This window comes from Epinephelus lanceolatus, chromosome 1 (genome assembly GCF_041903045.1).
Source record: "Epinephelus lanceolatus isolate andai-2023 chromosome 1, ASM4190304v1, whole genome shotgun sequence".
Lineage (NCBI taxonomy): Eukaryota > Metazoa > Chordata > Actinopteri > Perciformes > Serranidae > Epinephelus > Epinephelus lanceolatus.
In genome coordinates this window covers 7,280,001-7,296,127 of record NC_135734.1, presented here as the reverse complement: position 1 = coordinate 7,296,127, position 16,127 = coordinate 7,280,001, and the positions used below count along the sequence as shown (strand labels likewise).

At 39.3% G+C, this 16,127-nt stretch overlaps 1 protein-coding gene across 1 annotated transcript in view; it reads right to left on the bottom strand.

Moving 5' to 3' along the window:
* Positions 1–5,205: 5,205 nt before the first annotated feature.
* The window catches only part of sypl2a (synaptophysin-like 2a), a 28,211-nt gene continuing 17,289 nt past the window's right edge, over positions 5,206–16,127 (bottom strand). Inside the window, exons 4-6 of the mRNA XM_033627257.2 lie at positions 14,556–14,754; positions 11,861–12,034; positions 5,206–7,661 (exon numbers count right to left, since the gene is read on the bottom strand). Of these exons, the coding sequence (XP_033483148.1) occupies positions 7,536–7,661; positions 11,861–12,034; positions 14,556–14,754 (499 nt within the window). The 3' untranslated portion in view covers positions 5,206–7,535. The remainder of the gene's footprint in view (positions 7,662–11,860; positions 12,035–14,555; positions 14,755–16,127) is intronic.

Sequence of the window (16,127 nt, the reverse complement as noted above, 5' to 3'; positions counted from 1 at the left end):
CATTTTATTAATCAAGCCAGGGGCGCTTCTAGGATTTTAGGTTATCAGGGGCTGAGCCAGGACCTCTAGAGGGGTCCCCTCCTCCCCAGAATTTCCCTTTTTAGAACAAGCTGTATTGTGATGCTTTTTTACTTTAAAAAAAAACTTTTTTTCGTTAAATGTTTCCAAATTAATTATGAATTGTGATGTTAAAAAAATTAGTTGCTACTTGAAATCAATGTTGAGCAGTGACAAAATACTTTTCAACTGCTATCAATAAAATTTAGAGAATTTTGAGGTACTTGTACTTGAGTGTTTGCTTTTAATGATGCTTTATACTTACACCCCACTACATCTCAGAGGGAAACATTATATTTTTTATTCCACTACATTTATTTGTTTGCTTAAGTTAACTTAGATTAATAATACAAAATACAATCAACTAAAAAAATGATCATGTATAATGTATGTATGTATATTTTTTATTGTTTGTGTATTTGCAGATCTGTTTTTGAGTCTACAAATATTTTTTTGTATTTGTGTAAGGTGTTTATTTACAAATTACACACTAACACTCGGACTGTTGATCTGTTCACACAAATAATATTGAGACAAAACTATCTCCATAAATAATAGACACAAGGTAACCTTTAAAAGATACACAAATATCTGTAGAAATGTTAACACTTGTCCACATCTACATGGCCAATGAGGCAAGGCAAGTTCATTTGTATAGCACATTTTAAACACTGGCAATTCAAAGTGCATTCAAGTGATAATTAATAAACATAAAATAGGGAGAAAAATAAACACAAAAGAAGGTGGACTCCAAAACAGAGAAAGGAAAGACATGGGGGGTCCCTCTCAATATTAAGAACATAATAGATTTTGATTATATTTTAGACATTTACACCTTAAATTGAAGCAGACAAGGCATACACTGGTGCATTAAAAATTCACCAGAATACAGAGAATTGAATATTTTACACTCAAAGTCCCCCCCCCCCCCCTTCATATGTGTCTGCCATAATGTTGAAACAAAGACTACACCCTTGATTAATTCAGGAAATAAAATGGTTATGAAACTGTGAGGGTCTTAAAATAAGAAATGTTTCCAGTGTCCTGTCCTTTTTATATTAGAATCGTCTTTCTACATACTGTAGTGCAATCTAGTAAATTACAACCACCAACTGCAGCGTTCAATGACCATAAAGATCCAACATATGACGTGAATACAGATGTCCTCTAACTGCAACTGTGCCCCATTGTAAATGTACACAGTATAAGCAGCTGCATCCTCCTCAGAGGCCTTGGCTTTCAGCCTATTGTTAACAACAGTTCAAGTGAACTATTTATGTCCAAACATTCCTACGTAAACTTCTTTCCTGCTTTTAAACAGACTCTTTCTCACTGTCCATTTCTGCACACAGCAGATGTGAGTCACTGCATCGATATTTATCTGTGTGTGACTCATGTCATTAATCACCAGTGGCATGATTGAGGGGTGGGACTTTAAGTGTAGTTTAGCCCATATTTCTGTTTTTTTTTTGTATTTTTTAATTCTCTCCCCAGGACAAACACACCACTGTACAGTGAAGCACAGGGAGAGCATTTTCTTAAGTGGTGATCAGAAGTCACAGGTCTACACACGTGAACACACCTTCCCCTCTCCTAATCCCTGTAAGTGGTTTAGCCTCACACAGCCAGTCAGACCCGAGCTGAAACACAAATACTGTTCACCGTGAAGACGTGATGTAACTGTACATCACATGTATACTATGTATGCGTGCTGTTGTACTGTCACTAAATAAATCATATCATACATAGAACTGGCCTCTGAATTCCAAAGATCCCAATCCAATTGAGCATCCGTGGGACATGCCATTACCTCAACTTGTAACCCACAGGACTCAAAGGATCTGCTGCCAATGCCCTAGTGCCATACATCGCGGGACGCCCCTGAGAGGTCCTGTGTCAATGCTTGAACAGGTCAGAGGCCCCGCAGTAGATCAGACCTGGCTTAGACCTGTCTAGGATTGGACACAGGACCTCTGAGGTACCAGAGGACAGGGTGAATGGTGAATATACAAATGATCATTTTGTGGGTGAAGTGTTCCTTTAATACTAATGCATCAGCGTCTGAGCAGCATTTCCCACTGAAGCTGGTTGAGTAGAGCTAGTTGATCTACTTTAGATGCAGGTCAGTTCAGCTCAATTGTGATTGAGTAGAAATATAAACTAACATGAAATGTCGCTCCAGGAGGCTGTGGAGAGGGTGTCTGCTTGTCCATTATAGCTCAGTGTGCCCCTCTCCACCACAGTTCTTACTGGGTCCAGTCTCCTGCCAAGCACTGAGCCAGCTTTTTTAGCCAGCCTTTTTAGCCAGCCTGTCCAAACGCTTGGAGTTTTTGTTTGTCAAGCTGCCTCCCCTGGACACTGCAGCGTAGAGAAGTGCACTGGCCACCACTGTGTGATAGAACATGGTCAACATCTCCACACACACATCAAAGGACCTCAGTGTCCACAGGAAGAACAGGCGGCTATTAGTAGGGTATTAGCAAAAATGTATATGCTGGGGAAGTACTGAGGATATGAGTGGATAAATGAGACTTGGACTATACTACACTGGTTGAGTGAGAGTTTGTAAACAGATGTTTTGATATAATTTTGCTATTGTTAAACACAAAACCGTTTTACTCCAAGTCATCAAGCATTTTCTCCTTTTTGGATTCTTCATTCACTGTGGAGGCATGCGAGAAAAGCAGAGTTTTATTCACAAATTTCAAGGTAACAGGGTCAGTAACTGATATACAAATTATTATTTTGTGGGTTAAGTATTCCTTTGACAATCTAATTAGACATTTTCCTTTAGTAATAACAACACTACCTAAATAACTCCCCTGGGCCTTATTTCCAAAAGCAGGATTAGTGAAAACTCTGAATATGTTCAGCTCTGAGTTTTCCATTTCACAAAGCCAGTTCAGCCTAACCCTGAGTCAGTTACTATGGCAACATACTCCATGAAGCTAGCCTGCTGGCTGTCAGTTTTGCTTCATCTAAGTCTGAGGCTGATCATCCACTGAACATGTAGCAGGAAGGAGAGACATGGCGTGTCCTTTTGTAAATAAATATGTTGAGGCACAAATAATTCAAAGGCTGTTGCGTCAGGAGATGGTGATTAGACCCCACTTGGATGTGTTATCGTGTCTTATAAAAAAATATTAAAAAGGGGGTACATAGCTGAAAAAAGTATGAGAGGCACTATAGGATACAAGTACCCCTGGTTGGGGAAAAAAGTGGACCAGTACTGTGGAAAGAAAATACCTGAAATAATGTCATGCCCACATACCACAACTTACCTGGCCTTTTGTCAGAGAATACTGTTCACATCATAAATAGCTACACACTAGGGTTGGGTACCATTCATAATTGAACCGATACGGTACCGGTACCGGTATCTGGAATTCGGTACCAAACGGTACCTTATTTCGGTACTTTTTAAAGTCTAAACTTCTCAGTTTCAACATTTTATTGAGAACATTTAGGAACAGTGCTGCACGTTAAGTTTTGTCTGCACATTTTTTTTGTCGCCATCGTTGCCAAGTCTGAGGTGCGAGTCATGCGCTCTTGCTCCACCTCCACCTCAGGTACCGAAATTTGGCACCGATTCATTTTAAGTGAATCGGTACTCAGTAGTACCGATATGAATCGGTACCAAGTACAAAAAGTACAGAGTTTCAGTACCCAACCCTAATACACACCCATGTTCCTCTAAGTGGATACAGGCTTTTCTATAATTGTTAGCTTTTTTTAATTGTGAATATTAAAGTCCTTTTTGTAACAATCTGAGAATGACAAATCCCTTCTGGGTTAAAATGCTCAAAAGTGTTATTCCTACCGAGGCTTTGCGTCAACTTAAATGGTCACAAGTTAAAAGGTTAGGGACTGATTCGTTGTAGTATTTGAGATGTTCATTATGGTGGCATCCATAAACAGTCCTTTCCTCACGGCCTCCATGTTTCTTGCTGGTTAGAGAGAGGAGTGGTGTCCGAGAGTGACAAAGCTCTGGGATTAATACACCATGGAAGGATGACACTGACACTTTGTCTTATGCTCACTTGTGACACAGCAAACACTTGGATGATTTCATTTACTTCTATACATGTGGCTGAGTAGTGCTGTTTAACTGAATCATAATCCAAACAGAAAACTTAAGTCAATCCATATGAAACTGTAGAATTACTGAATTTGGCACCACCCAGTGTTAGTATGATAAGGACACTTTGGCAGACAGTACTGGCTGGCTTGATATATTTGACCCAGACATTCTGAATAGATGAGCTGGATGCAACACATATAGACTGCATTGGTTTTAAGCAGGATTGTCTTATTTCTATGACTAGAATTACCACCTCACAGTTATATGCTGCATGTCTGTCCAGACATTTCATATGTAGCCAGGTGACAGTGCTTCAATTCTAAAACATGGATGCTTCACACACACCCAAAACCCAGCAGCATAGATCTACAAAAACCCAGCACAGTTTCAAGGTGGACACCCAAGATTAGTGTCACTAATTTAGTATGTTGACTAATACCAGAAAAGCGTTTTTGCGGAACATTTAATGTTACGGTAAAGTTGACCTTTTACCTTTTTGGATATACAATATCTAAATCTTAATCATTTCATCCTATTGGACCTTTGTGAGAAGTTTTGCCATAATTGGCAAATAAATCATTCAGTTATGACTAAAAATGTGTTTTTGAGGTCACAGTGACCTTTGACCACCAAAATCTAATCAGTTCATTCTTGAGTCCAAGAGAACATTCGTGCCAAATTTGAGGAATTCCCTCAACGCCTTCTTGAGATATGCCATTCATTAGAATGAGACATATGCAAGGTCACAGTGGCCTTTGACAACCAAAATTTCATCTGTACATTGTTGGGTCCAAGTAGACGTTTGTGCCAAATTTGAAGAAATTCCCTCAAAGCGTCCTTGAGATATCGTGTTCACAAGAGTGGGACAGATGGACAACCGGAAAATAAAGCCTGCGGCCGGCGTGGAGGCATAAGAACATATACTATCAGACTAATATGAAAGATGCTATAATGACATACAAATTCTTCACACAGTGGCTTTAAATGTCTTTACACCATCAGGGTGGGTGTACAGACATACCAACTCATTTTGCAATGTAATTAAAAAAGGAGACAGAATCCAGCAGTTAGAGCATTCATGTTTAACACATCAATAAAGATAAACCATTGTTTCCTTTTGCACAAACAAGGCATAAAATACATGAAGTCAGATTTCAATAATCCATTACATAAACATTCCTCATATTACTCTGCTCTACTTAAACAAAGATTTATCTTTTAAAAATGATAAAGCATCCTGTGAAAAATATGTGTCTAATTTCAAGATGTTGTGGAAAATATATTACTTTACTTTAGTGACTCAAACAGAACCTCATTTATTCCCTACAGAGGCTATGGCGGTGAAATAAAACAGCTGCACAGATGGCCCAATAACTCAAAACAGTTACTTCATAGAGATAATTAGATCTCTCTTAGTGCAATGCAAATAATCAATAAGTTGACAAAGAGTCATCAACAGTCACTGTAGGAGTTCAATACAAAACCTTGTAATGTAAGGCATTGACTGTAAAGTTACATGTAGAGCAGAACTATGGGCAGGAGTCATTACAGTGAGATTACATAAACCTGGCAACCACATTTGCCACTTTTGTTACTTTAACTATTTATCATCAAAAGATTAAGCCTAAAGCTATTCAGTGGTACAACAAATTTAACAGCAAATCTGACAGCATTACAAAAAAATTAAGGAGAAGCTGCACACTGACAGTTTTTGCATTGGCAAATTAACAGACAACCCAACATTGCTCTTTAAAATATGCAATGGACCAATTAATGTAGATAAAATACATATGAACTGTATATAAATAACCTTTTGCAAAACAGAGTTCAAACAAGAACGGGTCTTAGTGTTATAGAGTAGTGTCAATGTAACATTTGAATCAAACAGGAACTAAACATGGGTTGGCCTGACATCAATCAGTCACTTCCACTGAGTAAACATGTAGAGAACCTGCCTTGTTCTCAATACCGGCTGAAAATAAACAAGACTGTGACAGACACTGTCACAACCATCCTGAAACATCATCCAAAAGGACACTTTCAAACTTAAAGTCTCTGCTCCCCCATTTGAGGGACAGAGGAGTGCAGTAGATTGTAGTGTGATATTTTTTTTTTTAACTCAGTGTGCATTTATTCTAATTAGTGTGTATTATTTATACTTAGTGTTAAATCTTTTTACTTAGTGTATATTATTTTTAAGCTCAAGAAAATCAAAGTGTGGGGTTATAAAGCATATTTGAGTGTGTGTGTGTGTGTGTGTGTGTGTGTGTGTGTGTGTGTGTGTGTGTGTGTGTGCGTGTCAGTAGATTAGAGCATTGGTGGGGGAAGGACTTGCCAATTATTTCATAGTTAGATGGTCTGGTGACTTGAGAAGAGGACATATCCCCTAGTCCCATTATACAGCAGCTGTTGCTTTGACTGGAGGAAAAGAAGCATTGACTTATCTATTGAAATTACAGTGACTGACATGTTTAGAATTACAGTATGGAATCTGCACTGTAACACTCTCTCTTCCAGATTACATGGAGGAAGAGCAAGCCTTTATCAGAGAGAACCCCAGGTGTGCATTTGCTCCCACCTAAAAAGTCTGCTTCTGAATTTTGTTTCTTAGGGGAACACCTGCTTTGATTGGAAATGAGGGCTGTTTACTTTTACCTTCTGTTAATCATTTACCTTTTCCCTCGTGAAAGACCAGAAGACATTCTGGGTTCTTACATCACAATTTCATCACTAGGTGGCTCCCTGAAGGGGAGACATCAAGGGAGGACATTGTGCTAATGTGGAAGCAATTGCATCATATGCCTGCTGATCTCAACACCAAATACATACAGGACTGGGCAATATACTGATATTATATCAAGATTTTGTATGTTGTAACATGGTAATTTCCTGGTTTTAAAGGCTACATTACGGTAAAGTAATGTTATTCTCTGAACTTACCAGACTGGTCGAGCTGTTCTATTATCTGCCTTTACCCAATACGTCATAACATCCACATTACTGATGGTAACTTATCAAAAATCTATTTTGTAGGTATTTTGTGAAAGCACCGTTAGTCAACCCTACAATAGTCTAAATATCGGTATCGAGGTAACTGGTCAAAAATATTGTGATTTTTGATTTTCTCTTTATCTCCCTGCCCTACATACAGTGATGACAGATTTTGAAAAGAACAATAAAAAAGAGCATGGGGTTGGTCAGACACTGGGGACTACTTTAGTTGAAGATGAGCAACTTAAAAAAAAAATAGCTCTGATAGGTGTTGGGAGGTATGGGGGGTATTTAGGACAATTAGCGTTCTTTTGTTTCCATTTCTGCAGGTTAACATCAGAGACCAGTGTTGGGCATGTTTCCTCTGTTGACGCAGGGCTATGCTTGACGACCGTCAGTGATGTGGCTAAGGCCCGGGGGCCCCTCCTTCCTCCATGGTGGCTGGTGGGAGGGGATCCTTGTGGAAAGGAGTCTCCTTGTAAATGAACCAGCAGTTACCTGCCCACAGGATCAAGTTCAAAAAGCCAAATATCTATAAAGGGACAGGAAAACAGATGAGACAATAAGTGATGACAAATAATGTATGCTGTGAAATTTTAAAGCTTAGTGTTAGGTTTTTATTGACATGGTGTTTAAGTTGTGCTGAATATCTAGTACAACTCCTATTCTGAAAAAGTTGGGACGCATAAAGGACGTGTAAAATGTTAATAAAAACAGAATGCAATGATTTGCAAATCCCTTTTGACCTACATTCAATTTAATACAGTTCAAAGACAAGATATTTAATTGTCACACTGATAGCTTGTTTTTTGTAAATATACAGTCATTTTGAATGTAATGCCTGCAACATGAGACTGGGAAAGTTGTTGAATGCTCAAAAAACACCTGTTTGGAACACTCCACAGGTAAACAGGTTAATTGGTAACAGATAACAACATCATGAATGGGTATAAAAGGTGCAACCTCACCACTTAGTGGAAATCTCCATGGGCAAACAGTCAAGCAGTTTGAGAACAATGTTTCTCAACACAATTCCAAGAATTTGGGGATTTACAATCCATAATATCATCAAAAGATACAAAAAATCCAGAGAGATCTCTGGATCTAAGGGCAAGGTGGAAAACCAATATTGAATGTCCGTGACCTTTGAACCCCTCAGGCAGCACCTCATCAAAAACCAACATGATTGCACAAAGCACAAAGCATAAAGCACAGAGGCTCAGTAACACTTTGGAAAACAATTGTCAGTATGTAGTTTGTAACAAATATAAGTTTAGACTCTACCATGCAGAGTCAGAAGCCAGATATCAACAACATCTACATCTCTGTCCCTTCAAAAAAAAAAAAAAAAAAAAGCCTCCAACCTGAGCTCATCTGAGATGGACTGACACAAAGGTGAAAAGTGTGCTGTGGTCTAACGTGTTCACATTTCAAACTGTTTTTGGAAATCGTGTACATTGTGCCCTCCAGGCAAAAAGGGAAAAGGACAATCCAGATTGTGACCAGTGCAAAGTTCAAAGCCAGCATCTTTGATGGTATAGGGGTGTGTTAGTGCCCATGGCATCATGGGTAACTCTCATATCTCTTTTTTTTATTATTATTATTTTTTGGGCTTTTGCCTTTAATTGACAGGAGAGAGTGAAATGGGGGAGTGAGAGAGAGTGGGGGGATGACATGCAGCAAATGGTCGTGAGCCGGAGTCGAATCCGCAACCGCTGCAGCGAGGCATCGCCTCTGTATATTGGGTGCCGGCACTATCCACTACGCTGCTGACACCCCGGTAACTCTCACATCTGTGAATGCTGAAAGGTGCATACAGGTTTTGGTGCAACATATGTTGCCATCCAGACAAATCTTTTTCTGCGCGTGTTACAACAGTCTAGCTTCACAGTAAAAAAGTACGGGTAAGAGACTGGCCTGTCTGCAGTCCAGACCTGTCTCCATCTGAACATGTGTGGCACATTATGAAGCACAAAATGCAGCAATGGGGACCCCAGACTGTTGAGCAATTGAAGTTGTATATCAATCAAGAATGCTCATCAGAAGCCCGTGATAGTGCAATAAGCACAGAACAGATTCAAACAGCCAAGAAAAACTCCCCAAAGTACCCTGTTGTGTCATGTGATGGCTCGCTTTGAAATTAGGAAATCATAGATCTTTAATCGCAGTCAGCGTGCAAAAGTAGAAGTTTTTTGGCTGCAGGAGCAAGGCAACGTGACAGCCCTCCTTGACATCCTATAAAGACCCAGGATGCAGAATTAGTTTATATTTACAAAAACCAAAAACGTTTATCAGTTTGAATATTAAAAATCTTCTGTCGGTGCTGTATTCATTTAAATATGGGTCAAAAAGGATTTGCAATCATTGCATTCTGTTTTTATTTGTTTTACACAGCATCCCAACTTTTTTGGAGCTGCACTACATTCATTACATTCATGATGACGTCTCCTCCCCTTGTGTATTCCAGTTCAGTCATGCCATAAGTTTTAAATGTTTCACCTGCTTACATTACAATGTCTCTCTGTTGCAGTCACACACTGCCTAACACCATCACTGATAGTAACACTAAAAAAAGATGTTTCACAATAAAGACACTGAAATGTGAATACTGGTGACCTTGAAGAAGGGCTTAAAATAGGTTTGACTTGTACATCAACGTATTATTGTCAACAAATGTAGATACCAGGACAAATACAATCATTGCATTGAAATACATATTTTGACTCAAATACTGCATTCAATAATGGAAAATAAAACGCTATTGTACAACTACACTTTCATTTTACAGCACATTTAAATGTGCATTAAACATATTAAACTCTGCTGCAGCAAACTGTGAAGCAATCCCAGAAAAGGAAGGAAGTGTCAGCTTTTATTCTAATAACAACATGGCACTGGCAGTTGTCACGTAGCACAATATGACGATTCATTTTTTAAGTTAATTATACACCAAAGAAAACATACTTAATAAATTACATTCCATGTCTGCCAATACATCCACCTAAATCCTACACACTGGACCTTTACACTAGAGAGCCATTAATTTGCATAATTTGCATTTTAAAGAAGTTTATATTGAATATGTATGACTTTGAGGTGCAATAAACAAAGTTTAATAGGAAGTGAAGCTCAGTTTTCTTGGTTAGTTCAGTTATTTGGATGGAGGATACACTATATGGACAAAAGTATTTGGCCACATCTGTTAGTTATTGAATTCAGGTGTTTCAATCAAACCCGATGTCACAGGTGTATAAAACCAAGCAACTAGGCATGCAGTCTCGCAAACATTTGTGATACAAAAGAAGAGCTCAGTGACTTCATGCATGGTACTGTGATAGGATGCCACCTTTGCAAATAAGACAGTTCATAAAATTTCACCAATGCTGGATATTCCTCAGTCAACTGTAAGTGATATTATTAGAAAGTGGAAGCATTTAGGAACAACAGCAACTCAGCTACAAAGTGGAAGACCACGTAAAATAACAGAGCGAGCTCAACGACTGAAGGTGCATGGTGTGTTAAAGTTGTTAACGCTCTGCTGATTCCATAGCTGAAGAGTTCCAAGCTTCCACTGGCATTAATGTAAGCACAAAAACTGTGCGGCAGGAGCTTCATGGAATGGCCATGGCCGAGCAGCTGCATGCAAGCCTCACATTACCACGTCCAATGCCAAGCATCGAAAGGAGTGGTGTAAGGCACACTGACACTGGACTGTGGAGCAGTGGAAACGTGTCCTGTGGAGAGACGAATCATGCTTCTCTGTTTGGCAGTCAGAGTTTGGTGGAGGAGGGATAATGATATGGGGCTGTTTTTCAGGGTTTGGGCTAGACCCTTATCTCCAGCGAAGGGCAATCTTAATGCTTCAGCAGACCAAGACATTTTGGACAACAACAGTTTGAGGAAGGCCCTTTTCTAGTCCAACATGACTGTGCTCCAGTGCACAAAGCAAGGACTATAAAGAAAATTGATGAGTTCACTGTGGAAGAACTTAATTGGCCTGCACAGAGCCCTGACCTCAACCCCATCCAGCACCTTTGGGATGAGCTGGAATGGAGATTGCGAGCCTGACCTCATAAATGCTCTACAGAATAAATGTGCACAAATTCCCACAAAGACACTAAAAAAAACCTGCAATAAAAAAAGCTGCAAAAGGTGGACCAACTCCATATTAAAATATATGTATTTGAATACAATGTTATTATGATCCTTGTTGGCGTAATGGTCAGGCGTCTGAATATCTGTGTCCATAAAGTGTACATACATCAAGGACAAAATCTGTCCCACTTTGTCTGAAACTGATCTATACATTTGATGATCCTGTTGTTATTTAACTGGAATGGGCAAGCAGGCATGGCATTTTGGCTAGACCTTTTTCACATGGCGGCTGGGTCACGAACTTTCTAATTTTACAGCAAAACAGTAAACACTAAAATATGTTTCTGTAAACCTTTGAGATGAGAAATAGGCAAAGCAGTAACAGAGAGACTCCTCAGCTCCAAATCTTGTTTTTGATTTGGTTTGTTTATGTGCTGTAATGCCATTAGAAACAATACAGTAAGGCAGAGCAATATGATTTTTTTCACAGATTATCTGTCTTATGTAATACTGTGTGGATATAGTGACCGTTTCAGCAAATATGGCTAGAAGCTATTTTTATAAAAGTTACCAACTACAGCTTTTAGAAGGAAATAACAAGACCTGCAGGAGGTGCACTACTTCACCATGACTCACCACAGAGGCATTGAGGCGGCCCATGGAAGGAAACTCTCCTGGCTGACAGACGTCCTTGCATATCTCCACTAGGTGGTTTGGGTTGGTAGCCCATTTGACATCAGTCAGGCCTTTGCCCCAGGCAGAGGAGGACACAAGCCAGAGGAAGGCAAAAGCAGCAGTCACCACCAGGTCCTGGTAGGGAGTACACAGTAAGTATTACATTCACATTAATATCACGAGCATTTGAAGGGTTCTTAGTTACTGTTCCATGTGAACCTTATCTACTACATAAACTGAGTATGTTCTCATTTCAAGATCAAAATATAGTTTATAATTTTTAGGAGTTCTCATTTGTTGAGTATTTTTTCCATTTTGTATTGCTGTATGTTAAGTATATTTTGCAGTTAGCATGAATACACAGTGGAAATACAGGTAGAGACCACTATAGGAAATTAAATTATCTAAGAGGCAACTTCTGTCCCACTGTCTGAAAAATTAGGGCTACTTTTAAAAAGTAGTACTTTATTGCATACAGTTGAAATTTTAAATGTGCAATGAGCCCAGATTAAATAGTATACATTAATCAACACCCTGTGCCAACATGAGCAAATAAAAAGCACATTATTGATGTTCCAAAGGGAAGTGTGCAATCATCTGTATATATTACATCTGTATATAAAGAATACCATTTTTGTGTGTGAGAGAAAGCAGGTATTAATGCTTTTAATTAGCTCTTCATAGCCTTTGTATATGTATATTGTGTTAGTTTGTAGATCAATTGAAAACTTCATAACAGTCTTTCACATAAAGTAGTTTATAGTCTTTTTTAAGCATCCTCTTTGGAAACTGTAGAGGGTCTATCACATTGGATTGGATTGGATCTATTGAGCATGGATGAAATAAAATTAGAGACTTGACTATACAGCACTGCATCATTGGTTATATGTTCTAAATTTGGGAGTTAAAGCTTACTTTAATTGGCGCATTGAGCTCAGTAACATTAGTCAACAGCACTGATGACCCCACTGATTATTCCATCTAGCCACAAGTTCGTGAGAACCAAACGTCAGTTGTAACATTATCATTAGCAAGCCAACATTTACTGCCAACTTACTGACACCTATAGGAAATGCCTAGTTTACACACAACTTTAGTCTGGATTTTTGCTCGCCAACAGTTAATAGAGTTTCCTGACAAAGGCCCCAGATCAGAGGCAGCTCAACAAGCTAATTTTGATTGTGTGACTTCGTTTAAAGACTTAGTTTGGATTAACCAAAGTCACAAAATTACACAATCTACAGTTCGAGACATATAGATGTATAAATAAATATAAATAATAATAATAAAATAAGACTCAAAATAAATTAAGGGTTAGGGCTTTTTATGTAAGTTATGTTCATCAATTAGGCTGAACAGATTCATTGCATTTTTATTCTTCATGAGTTTAAGGGCTTTCAGATAAGAAAAAAACTCATTAGAAAACACACTTAACCGAGGCTTCACCTTCACAATTTGGATTTGTGTAGATAAAACTTTCCAAGAATGAAATTGTTCTTGACCAGAAAGTCATCATTGCTATTGTCAATGATGAGTCCATAAACAATGTCCTTTCAAGAAAAGTTTTCAAGTTAAAAACTTTTGGGTACTGTGCATGTGTCATGCGCATGAAACCATAAAGCCACTGGAAAAATGAGTCTGTTTGGAAAGTACTGAGTATATATTTGGACAAATGAGACTTGGATTATACTGCATGAGTTGTGTGGGAGTTTGAAAACAAATTGTGTTGATATGCTTTTGCTGTTTTGTTCACATTAGGGCTGGGCGATAAATCGATTTTATCAATTAATTCAAATTTGTAGTTTAGGTCGATTTGTTTTAATGAAAATCGAGTTTCTCTTTAAAATCCGCCACCGACTCTCCCCGCTGGGATTCCATAGCTCAGAATGGGCTCACCCCTCCCCCCCGCGCGCTTTTTACACAAACAACATGGCGAGCTGGGAAGAACTAGTTCCCAAGAAAGGGAACGAGTTCTTCAGCGCTTTGTGTGCTCACCTGTGTCTGTGCATGTGTGCACACGTCTGTGTGCGCGCGCACGCGTGCGTGCGTGCACGCACATCGGGGCCGAACTCCACTGTGCGCGACACAGAGAGCAGAGGAGGATTGTAAACGTGCACCACGTAGAGACAGAAATGACATGCCGCTGTGTAAATAAGATAAATAACATAAGGCTATTTAGTTTGTTTCATAAAAGGACAGGTATAGACCTGTTCTATAGGAAAGGTAACCTTAAATGACTTCTGTTGTGATCTGGCGCTATATAGAAAATAAAATTAAATAAAATTAACGATTCGAAATTCGATTTAAATCGTGAATCGGATTTGTTGTGAAAAAAATCAGAGATTTGTTTTTAGGCCATATCACCCAGCCCTAGCTCACATGCATGCAAGAAAAACAAAGTTTTCTTCAGAATGCGTAACACAGGGTAAGCAATATATAATAGAGATATACAAATGGTCATTTAGAAAGTGTAGTACTCTTTTAAAATAACACACTCCCACCAACACAGCCCCCTGCGTTGTTCTGACATGACTGATTTCTGTCAGAATGCCCGAGATGTAAAAAGCTACCACATCTCTACTCTTAACCTAAGTTTGAGGGCATGAATGGGGTGAGTAGGTAAGAGCTCATTGATGACTAGAGATTGTGTACTCACTACAATGGGACCACGGGTGGTCTGGCGGTAGACATTCTGGTAGCCCAGGTAGAGGATCAGTGTGGCGGTGCAATAAAGGAACCCAAACACACCGACACACACAAAGAACTCTGCCGAGGAGGAGAAGTCGCCCTGCAGGAAGGTCTCATTGGATGTACTACCGTTACAAGTCGGTATCTTATATGGGTACGCCGGCAACCTGAAGGGAGGGAGAGAGGAAGAAGGTACTTTCAACACTCACTATGGTGACGTGTTTTTATTCTCTTGTTGTGTGATTTCAGTGAAAACAAGTCCTCACCTGGGTTACTCTTCTATCCAAGGAATGCAAGAAGAGAGGATATGAAAGGGTTAAGTGAGATTTTACAAAGACTGTGTGCCCAAAAAACCCCAAATACTTAATAGTTTTCTTTTCTAATAAACTATTACTATAAACATAAGAAGCCCTTTGCTGATATCAGAATATCACAATGTCAGTTTACTTATTGACCCTTTTAGATACTGACCCTTTGCTAAATCCCTCCCCTCGAACGCAGAGTGGCCAATCACAGCATAGCCTCACACAGCTCTGTAGTCCAACAACTACATGGCTGTGCTCCACAGACTCTCATGCATTCGTTTCAGATTTTCTTCATTTTCACGCTGGTTTTGTGGATTTCGAGCAAAACGTTGTGTCTGGGGCGTGTGGATTAATGATACTAGTTACCTGGAGAGGTTGGATTCATCTACACAAAATGCTAAAACCTGCAAAGTTTCCCTTTAAATGCACTGACACACTAAGCTGTTGGTTGGTCGTCAGTGAGCACCCGTGGCTCGTCACTGTGGTGTGTCCCGCACTGTTGGCCCTTGTTGGCGCTAAGCGACACTAGTTGGTACTAGTTGGGTTATTTTCCACCAATTCAGCATGTTGAATTGGCGTCAGCGACTGCGAAGCCCATCAGTGAATGAAATAACTCTGAGTGGCAGTTCAGCTCAGTGCACGAGAAGAGAAACAGTAGTGAGGAGAGTAAACAAAGAACTTGAGTTGAGAGGGAGTGAGACCAAGACAACCATGTTATAAGGTGAGATTATTTTTCTTTAACCATTGAGCTCTTTAGCAGATATGTTTCCTGATGGTTTGTGTTATTGTTCACTGGCTCACGGTAAATATGCTCTGTTCTTTCAACATTGGATTGTGTTGTTAATGTGCTAACAGGCTAACTAGCGTCAAGATGGTCTTCCAGTTTCCCTTTCTGAAAGATGATCACAGACTACCGCCATTTGATGATGTGCAGATTTGTTTCCTCTCACTTGGACACAGAACGTTCGTGTTGGCTAGCCGTCGGCTGTAGTCTTTGCTGTGGGTTCAAGTGCAAATTGTTGGCCGAAACACAGATGTGAGGCAACACAACCATCAGTTTTTGTCGCCGCTAGTTCTTTGAAGTCAGTTTGGTGTGTCTGGGCCTTTATATTCATTGTCTTCTGTCTCAATTCCAATTGTGTAAGACTGTATACGGTGATATTTTCTGATACTGTTACAGAATAAGAAAAATTCAACGCAACCCTAATTATATTGAGTAATTATATTAATATTAA